This window comes from Eublepharis macularius, chromosome 3 (genome assembly GCF_028583425.1).
Source record: "Eublepharis macularius isolate TG4126 chromosome 3, MPM_Emac_v1.0, whole genome shotgun sequence".
Taxonomy (NCBI): domain Eukaryota; kingdom Metazoa; phylum Chordata; class Lepidosauria; order Squamata; family Eublepharidae; genus Eublepharis; species Eublepharis macularius.
The window spans coordinates 95059962-95069720 of NC_072792.1; the positions used below are offsets into that span (position 1 = coordinate 95059962).

The window sequence follows — 9759 nt, forward strand, 5'->3', positions numbered from 1 at the left end:
GGCAGCCTATACGTGGGCTTCAGACCTGGCAGCAGCAGGAAGAGAAGTCCCTAAAGAGATTAAGAATGAGGTAAAAAAGATAGCCTTGGCGGCGGCCTTCACAGCAGATGCCACCCTGGACTCGTTCCAAATGTCTTCGAGGGCCATGGGCTTCAACATGGCGGCACAAAGGAATACCTGGCTACGAAACTGGGACGTAGATCCACAGGCCCGCAGCAAGGTGGCGGCGATTCCATACTCGGGCAACAAGCTTTTCGGAGACACCCTGGATAAATACCTGGTGGAAAACGCCGAAAAGAAGAGAGTGCTACCCTCGAAGAAGAGAGAGTCGAAGTATAGGGGGAGACATTCCTTTCGAGACTTCAAAAGGCCAGCTAGGCAGAGTTTGGATAGACCATTCAAAAACAAATGGCAATCCAAACCTAGATCCGATTACAGGTCCTCCTTCTCCTTCAGGAAGTCCACTTCCCAGAACAAACTGCCAAAGAAAAATAACCAGGCATGACTACTACAGGTATATCGGACAGATCGGAGGGCGCCTGCAACAGTTTGCGCCTCAGTGGGAAAAGACGGTGTCGGACAAATGGGTACTGGAAACAGCATCCAAGGGTTATTCCCTGGAATTCGAAAGGGTTCCAAAGAGGCGCTTTATCCAACTTGCTCAAAACAGGTCACGATTGAAACATCTCCAGATTACAGAGGCGATCAAACACCTATTACAGATCAGGGTAATAGAGCCGGTCCCGAAGCATTCCATCAAGCTTGGGGTATACTCAGTCTTCTTCACCGTACCAAAGAAGAACGGGGATGTAAGGGCTATATTGGAACCTCAAATGGCTGAACATGCACATAAGGTCCAGGAAATTCAAGATGGAAACGATGAAGTCAACCACGGAAGCCATTCAACATGGAGACTTTCTGGTGTCCATAGATCTGTCGGAGGCCTACTTGCACATCCCGATAAGACCGACGCACAGGAAGTACCTTCGTTTTGCCTACAATGGGAAGCATTATCAATACAGAGCTCTCCCCTTCGGTCTGAAATCTTCACCGAGGGTCTTCACCAAAGTCCTGGTGACACTGGTGGCTTTCCTCAGAGTCCAAGGGATAGCGCTGTCGCCCTATCTGGACGATATCCTGATAAAGGCCCCCTCCCTGGAGGAAACACAAAGGGCAGTGTCGCAGACGATAGACTGCCTGGAGGACCATGGCTTTATTGTCAACCGAGAGAAAAGCCTACTGTTGCCAACACGAAGAATTGTTCACTTGGGAGTGATAGTGGACACGGAACTGGACAAGATTTTCGTATCAGAAGAGAGACAACAGAAGATCTTCTCACTGGTACAAGAAATCCAGTCGCGGAAGAAGGTGGAAGTCATGCAACTGGCCAAGCTGCAGGGCATGATGGTTTCATGCCAGGACACGCTTCAGTGGGCCACATTTCACACCAGACCTCTACAAAAGTTCCTCCGGCCTTACCAACGGATCATAACCCACAGATGGCACAAGCTGGTGGAGATCCCCAGGACCTTGTGCGAAGAAATGGATTGGTGGCTGGATATGAACAGATTCTCGGAGGGATCTCCGCTCAGAGAACCGACCAGGATGGGCATGACAACAGATGCCAGTCTGTCGGGTTGGGGAGCCCACACGAAAACCAGGATTGCTCAGGGAGACTGGCTCCCAACAGATCGGAAGGCAAGCATAAACCTGTTAGAACTCAAGGCCATCAGGAACGGGCTCCTGGAGTTCGAAGACGTTCTGTGGGACAAGCACGTTATGGTCCACACCGACAACATGATCACAAAGGCATACATAAACAGGCAGGGAGGCACAAGGTCGGGGCCTCTGAGCGAGGAAGCAAAGGGGATATTCCTCTGGGCGGAAAAGAAGATAAAATCAATAAAGGCAAGCCATATTGTGGGTCAGCAGAACGTTCTAGCGGACTGGCTGAGTCGGAACAAAGTGGATCAAGCGGAATGGTCGCTGAATACTCACACCTTTCAGAAGATATGCATGAGGTTCGGCACTCCAGAGATGGACCTCTTTGCCTCCCTCGAGAACAGGCAAGTACCAAACTTATTTTTGAGGTACAGAGAACTGGAAGCGCTGGGGGTAGACGCATTGTCCCAGCCGTGGCCACGTCGTCTTCTGTATGCATTTCCCCCTACGAAGATTATACACAGAGTGATTCAGAGGGTCATAGACCAGAAGGCAAACGTGATTCTAATTGCGCCGTTCTGGCCAGGGAGGCCTTGGTTTCAGGACCTCAAGAGGCTGTCCTGTGTGGACCCATGGATACTTCCGTGCAGGGAGGATCTACTAACACAGGGGAGAATTCAACACCCGAACCCGAGGTCGCTGAAGTTGACGGTCTGGAGGTTGAACGTGGGCAACTCAGGGATCTAGGTTATCCTGAAGGAGTGATCAAGACGATGCTGGCCTCGCGGAAGGGTTCGACCAACAAGATCTACAATAGAACGTGGAAGCTGTTTGTTCGTTGGTGCGGAGAAAAGGGATGGGATCCCATGACGGCACCGGTGGAAAAGGTGCTCTCCTTTCTCCAAGAGGGTCTGGACAAAAGGCTTAGTACTAGCACCTTGAAAAGACAGGTGGCGGCAATCTCAGCGATCAGAGGGTCTCAGTCGGGAGCATCTCTTGCCTCGCATCCTCACATTAAGAGATTCCTGAGAGGAACTATGCTGTTGAATCCACCGCAAGTCCACCGTTTCCCTACCTGGAACCTGAACCTGGTCTTGAAGGCTCTCACTAGGGAACCCTTTGAACCCTTGGCTACTTGCTCCCTTAAATATCTGACTCTTAAGACGGTTTTCCTAGTGGGTCTGACATCAACTAGGAGGGTTTCAGAGTTAGGGGCACTTTCCATAAATGGGGAGCTGTGCATTTTCCATCAGGACAAAGTGGTTTTAAGGACAGACCCGGTATTTATTCCAAAGGTCAATTCAGCTTTCCATAGAGGGGAGGACATTATTCTACCTTCCTTCTGTGCCAATCCCAAACACGATAAGGAAAAAGAATGGCACAAGCTAGACGTGAGGAGGGCCCAAAGTTTTTATATAGACAGGACCAGACAGTTACGAAAGGTAGAGAGCATGTTCGTGTCCTTCAGGAACAATTCTCTAGGTAAGAAGGTGTCTCCGTCCACCCTAAGTAGGTGGATCAGGGAGTGCATAGTTTTGGCCTACAAAGCTAGGGATAGTTCTCCCCCAGTGGAGATCACGGCTCACTCCCTCCGTGGAGCGGCCACCTCAGCAGCTTATAGAGCCTTCCCTTCTCTGGAAAGGATTTGCAAGGCTGCAACGTGGAAATCAGTCCACACTTTCACTAGGCATTACAGGATAGACCAGCTGGCCTCCTCAGAGGCGGCCTTTGGCAGGAGAGTGCTACAGCACGTCCTGGACAAATAAAATACCCGCCCTAGGGTACACTGCTAGGAGTATATCCCATTAGTCCTGGCTGCCCCAATCCGGACCGCAGGAGAACGGAAGATTTTTATTCACTTACCGTGAATCTTCATTCTCTGTGGTCCAGGATTGGGGCAGCCAGAACCCACCCAACGAAAAATAAGAAAGAGTGGGAAGTACAGAAAGGGAGATGGGATGGAATGGCGGTGTGCTACAGAGCATGAACATTATAAGATTGAGGACAGTTTGTTGAAAGGGTCTGAGTCGTTCAGTTATGTACTAAGTTCTGTGACTGTTGTTATCAGTTATATACTTCGAGACAGGTTCGCAATGGACTACGGTCTTACTGGGGACTACGGAGGGCTTGAAAAGAAACTGAGGCGTCTTGGGAGCCCCTCCCCCGAGGATCGCAAGTTTGGTCCGGCCCTGCGATAGAGACGGAGGAGGAGCTACCCATTAGTCCTGGCTGCCCCAATCCTGGACCACAGAGAATGAAGATTCATGGTAAGTGAATAAAAATCTTCCGTTTCATGTTCTTTTATTCTTGTCTGGATGCTACGCTTTGTGGTCCCAATGTAAACTTGTCCACAGCTGCAGGGTATACGGTATACTCCTGCAGAGGTGGGGGGGTCTCTACTGTCTTTTGCTGAACGTAGCATCTGTTGTATTTTTCTGGTGGGTAATGCTGTTTGTAAGCTATGCGTTTTCATAAGCTTTCCCATCTGATCAGTGATTCCTTTGATATATGGCAAAACCCTTTTCCTGCGGGAGACTGTTTTTCCTTAGTTGTTTGATTTATCCTTGGTTTACTCGCTCTTCTGATTTCATTTCTGGAGGAGTCATTTGCTTGAAGTGCGTGGTTTAGTGCGTGAACCACACTTTCTCAACAAGGAAATTAATCATCTAAACCACGCACTTCAAGCAAATGGCTACTCTAGAAATGAAATCAGAAGAGCAAGTAAACCAAGGATAAATCAAACAACTAAGGAAAAACAGTCTCCCACAGGAAAAGGGTTTTTGCTATATATCAAAGGAATCACTGATCAGATGGGAAAGCTTATGAAAACGCATAGCTTACAAACAGCATTACCCACCAGAAAAATACAACAGATGCTACGTTCAGCAAAAGACAGTAGAGACCCCCTCACTTCTGCAGGAGTATACCGTATACCCTGCAGCTGTGGACAAGTTTACATTGGGACCACAAAGGGTAGCATCCAGACAGGAATAAAAGAACATGAAAGACACTGCAGACTTGGACAACCTGAAAAATCAGCAGTGGCTGAACATAGCTTAACTCAAACAGGACACAGTATCCTATTCCAGGACACTAAAATACTTGAGAACACTTCCAACTACTTTGTCAGACTGCACAGGGAAGCCATTGAGATTCATAAGCATAAGCACAATTTCAACAGGAAAGAAGAGACTTTAAGAATGAATAGAGCATGGTTTCCAGTCCTGAAAAACACCAGGCTAACAAAACACTCTATACCCGACAATAGCCCTGCAGAGAAGATTAGCACATCAAGCACCAATCCATATGCAAAAGAACCTCCTCAGAATACAGTGAAGCCTCCCTCCATTAGCATTCCACACCCTGGGAAACTCTTACAGGATGACTCAGCAAAACCCCACCCCTCCTGAGTAGATATAAATGACCTGCCAACATCTTTTCCACACTGTGACACTGAGAGATCTGTCTTTTGGTGCTACACCTCTGAAGATGCCAGCCACAGCTGCTGGCGAAACGTCAGGAACTACAATGCCAAGACCACAGCTATACAGCCCGGAAAATCCACAGCAACCATCGTTCTCCGGCCGTGAAAGCCTTCGACAATATATTAAACGCATTGGATTTACTTTAAATCACTCCAATGAAATTTTAAGGTTTTGATATATCATTTTATTTGCTGGGAGACCCATGGAAGAGTCCAACTACTTCCTCTGTAGCAGTTAATGTGCTAGATCATAATGCTATTTTAGGTACTGCATGTAGTGTGCTAACATATGCAAACAGTATATAATTCATATGAGTGTTGGCTTGTCATGGTTAGATATAATCTTTGGTAGTACATTTATTACTGAATGGCAGTACCTCTGTGTAGGAACTTTCTAACGTGGAGCACCTCAATTTGGAATGCTATTAATATTGTTAAAATGTCTGTTTTAAATGCTGCTTTTAAAAAGGCTGTGCTGAAGGTTATGCTAGAGATGCCACTGAGATTCAGAATATTCAGATAGCTGATGGAGATGTTTGCAGAAACCTTCCGATTCCAATCTACATGGTGTTCCCACGGCTTTTTACCTGTCCTACACTAGAAACTACAAACTTCAAAGTTGGTAAGGGGATGGCTATTTAGAATTAATCGCATTTTTAATTTTGTAACTTAGTTTCAACTTAATGCCTTATTACCTAATAGACATTCAGATCACTCATGATTAGCAATTTATTAGGGATCAGGAAAGAAAGTAAAGTGACTTGCCACCAGGAGATCTTTTTCTCCAATAAAACTAGCATTTTCTAGCAATAAAACTAGCAATAAAACTAAAAATTTTCTTGTAATTTGCTGCTCTAGTGCCAGTATCTCTGTCCCCCATCAGTTCTAATGCTCTTCTACCAAAGAGCCAAGGTATATCCCAGATGGTATACTTTTGGTGAGTAAAATGGAAGAAAGGGTGTTCTGCAACGACTTCGTTTGATTAGTTCTTGCTGAGCAACCCTAAAGGCAAATACCCAAGGAGAGGAAGAAGTATTTCCTCGGCCCCCTTCAAATTGCCTGAGTCTGAGGAGGTAAGAGGAAGATGACATCACTTGAACTCCAGAAAAAAACCCCGAATTCAGGCTTGCATCCTTGCATGGACTGTGGCTATGACATAAGCTGGAATTTTTCTGATCTAATGTTCAGAGCCCAAGGAATGGGATGGATCTTTGCTTTTGTAGTCAGATGCTAATTGGGTAGCCTCTTTAGAATTCTTTCAAACCGTATTACAGGCCATGAATATTTAGGTTGCAGTGCTTAGTTGATTAATAAATTAGAATGCATTTTTTAAAAAATTTGATGCTCCCATGTGGGCAGGAGATCTAAAGTTGTTCAACATATATTTATAATGCAAATTCTTATAAAAATTGCAAATGGTAAGCTGTGCCTTAGAAAGGGCATTCCCTCATGCCTAAGAGAGAGAATAAAGCCCCTTCTTAGATGACAGTTGTTGAGGCACACAAAACAAGTGTTTTTTTCTTTAGAATCATTTTTTCCTCATGTACATCTAATAATTAATTGTATACATTTTTAGTAGATCATTCAACCACAATTTCTTTTTAATTGGGTGATAGTAAGAATGATCATACTTCTTCTAAGACTGCAGATGTCTGGGTCAGATAATATCTTTCTGTGGTTTGATCTAATTCCATGTTTTTCTCCCCCATTCTAGAATTTGAGGTTAATATTGTTGTCCTCTTGCGTGATGATCACCTAATCACAGAGAATTTTCCATTGAAGCTCTGCAGGATGTGAATATCTTCAACAGTTGTTTTAAGGCTATCAGAGGAGAATCCAGTGAATTGGAATTACGAAATGTGATGGCTTCTTCCTTCTTTTCTTCTAGTTCTATGGCAATAAAACAGTGATAATTTTTGCAGTTCTTATCCACCATTATTTTGCATGGTCAATAACGAATACCAAACAGGTGAAACTTTCCTGTAGTGATATTGGCTAGCAAGTGTTTATCAGATTCTGTGTTGAAGAGATGGCTGTCTTTTGATGAAACTCAAGTATCGCTGCTCAATATCTGCTGTAGCTTTCCTTCTTTTTATGTTTTGTCCATTTGTGTGCTGATTCTAATACTAAGATTCTGTAATAATAGGATGGTTCCTTTTTCGCAAGGAGACACTCAAACCCAAATAATTTCCCATCCATGTCTTCATTTTATTACTATGTCAAAGCCAGCAAATTCTTCCTTTGTCTTACAGGATTCTGCAAGCCCTGTTAAAAACAAGATGTCTTTAATCCAAATAAAATTGGATTGATGGGAATTACACTCAACAAAAGAGTTGGCATATATTAGAAAGCAACTGAACTTTTTGCAAAAAGGAGTGCTGATGGAAATGCCTATTCTCTTTAACTGCCAACCTTTTAAAGAAATTTACTTACAGTAGATATAACTCCATAACTTTGGAAGATACATTAACTATTGCAGTAAGCAACAGATAACTTACATACAGTATTGGAAGGTCAGCTGTGAAGATTAAATATGGTTTGCCTGATACTACACTGCCACCTCCTGATTGCCATAAGAATAAACTCATTTGAGACTAAATAACGTAAGATTAGTGCTTATGAGGAGGGACAACACAGGATACTTAGTACATTGTTACACATCTTGAGCCCTTGGGAAGAGTGAACCTGTAAGTCTAATGAATAAATATTGAATTTATCTTGGCTAGTGGAATTACTGTTGACTAATATATGAGGTTTCCCGAACTGTAAAAACTACTTTTCAGCCAAGCTCAGAGTTTGCAGTTGTGATCTTTAGGAGACATTGGAGAAGAAAAGGAAACACTACTTCTAGTGTTCATAAGTTTCCAAAGTCTGGTTTAGAAGAGGCCAGTAGAATATTAACATCAACATGCATCTGCCCCATTTGCTGTTCACTTGTATATTCTTCCCATGGAAAGAGGAAGTGCACACCTGAAGAATTATACATTAAAAGGGAAACAAAAACTTAAGACATTAAACATTCCAAAGTGGCAGGACATAGTAGCAAGAGTGGCTGTGGTGTTGAGCATGGTTTATGTTTGCTCAGCTGATGACAAATTTAAAATTCTGTACCTGCAAATTATCTCTGATAGTGCAAAAGAGGCTACGATAACTTGGAGTGCATGGTAACTTGAAGGGACTAGCTGGTATAAGGACTTCTTTGCTATAGAAATTCAGGCCTTGATCCACTTGGGCATGATGGTTAGTAACCTTCTGGCATGAAGTAGTAGGTTGGAAGCAAACAGATGAGGAATCTGAGCATATACACTCAGTCATGTTGCATAGGTGTATCTTCAGGACCGTTCTGAAATCCATTTTATTCCGTTGCTTTTTGATGTGGTGGCTTGGTGTAGAACAGAAAGTAGAGAACGCTGAGTCCTGGCTCCTGTGAAAGGCAGGTAATTTTGAACATGCAGATTGGATCAGTATCGTTCAGCTAGGAAGTGCATGTTTTATGGCTCTGAAATCCTTCTGGTGGAGATAATTGCTATTTGAGGAGGAGGAGGCAGGGCATGAAAAGTCCTATGATTAAGTGATTGGGCTGCAAATCAGCACTCTGCTGGTTGAAATTCCACTACTGCCATATGCTGAGTAGGTGGCCTTGAGTAAACCACTCCTCTCAGCCCCAACTGTATTGGGGGAATAATAACACTGACCTTGCTCACCTCTCTATGTGGGGCACTAATCTGTCCAGAAGAGCAGTATATAAGCACAGTTATTATAAACCCTAATTCATTCTTGTGAACAGGAAATTTGAAACATTGCTTGTCTATTCTAAAACAGCATGTTGTCACCTTGCGAAAGCCTTCTGTGTAGATTTGTATAGTGCATCAGTACAATCTCTCCTGAACGTCAGTGTGGCATCTACTACCTTACAGGAGTACCTAGAAAAATTCCAAGATTTGCCACTGTACCTTCAAGTGAAGAGAGGGTGGGAAAGGAACCTTGACTCAGAAAGTTGTCGGAGGGTGGAATTATCCATTGTGGATAATGGATAAAGCAGTGTTGCACCTACCTGTAACTTGTTCATTGAGTGTCTTCTGTGCAGGTACACACTGGGACTGCACAAGTGCAGGCCAGCTTTGGAAAGAGATTCTATAGCGTAAAAATTAGAGAGTACTCTGACAGCAACGCACATGCGAAGTATTTCCTGCCGAGCTGCATTGTAAGTCAGAGTGCCCACCTCCTCCTCTCAGTTTTGAGCTGCCGCAGAACATAAAGAGAACATTCTCACTGTGGAGTAGGAGGAAGGGAATGTGTGCCTGCACAGAAGACACTCGACAAGAAACAGTTACAGGTAGGTGCAACACTCTTTTCGTCGTCATTCTGTGCAGTCCCACACTGAGAGTATGAACAACTACTCACCAATGGAGGTGGGTGTGAGAAGAGTTTAATTGAACAGGGACTGCAACACCATGGTTCCCACAGCTACATTTGATCTGGAGTTGGTGTCTATCGAGTAGAGATGTATGGAAGTATTCCCTGATGACCATGTAGCAGCCTGACAGATGTCCTGGAGTGGAGTCCCTCATACGAAGGCAGCTGACAATGATTAGGCTCTGGTGGAGTGTGCT

General features: G+C 44.2%; 1 protein-coding gene across 6 annotated transcripts in view; it reads left to right on the forward strand.

Moving 5' to 3' along the window:
* Window positions 1-7078, forward strand: part of VPS26C (VPS26 endosomal protein sorting factor C) — a 48654-nt gene extending 41576 nt beyond the window's left edge. For 5 of the 6 annotated variants that reach the window (XM_054973257.1, XM_054973261.1, XM_054973258.1 and 2 more), the window contains 2 exons: window positions 5616-5768; window positions 6861-7078. In XM_054973257.1, the coding sequence (XP_054829232.1) occupies window positions 5616-5768; window positions 6861-6943 (236 nt within the window). In that variant the 3' untranslated portion in view covers window positions 6944-7078. The remainder of the gene's footprint in view (window positions 1-5615; window positions 5769-6860) is intronic. The other variant, XM_054973260.1, reaches the window with a different exon arrangement.
* The last annotated feature ends 2681 nt before the right edge of the window (window positions 7079-9759 follow it).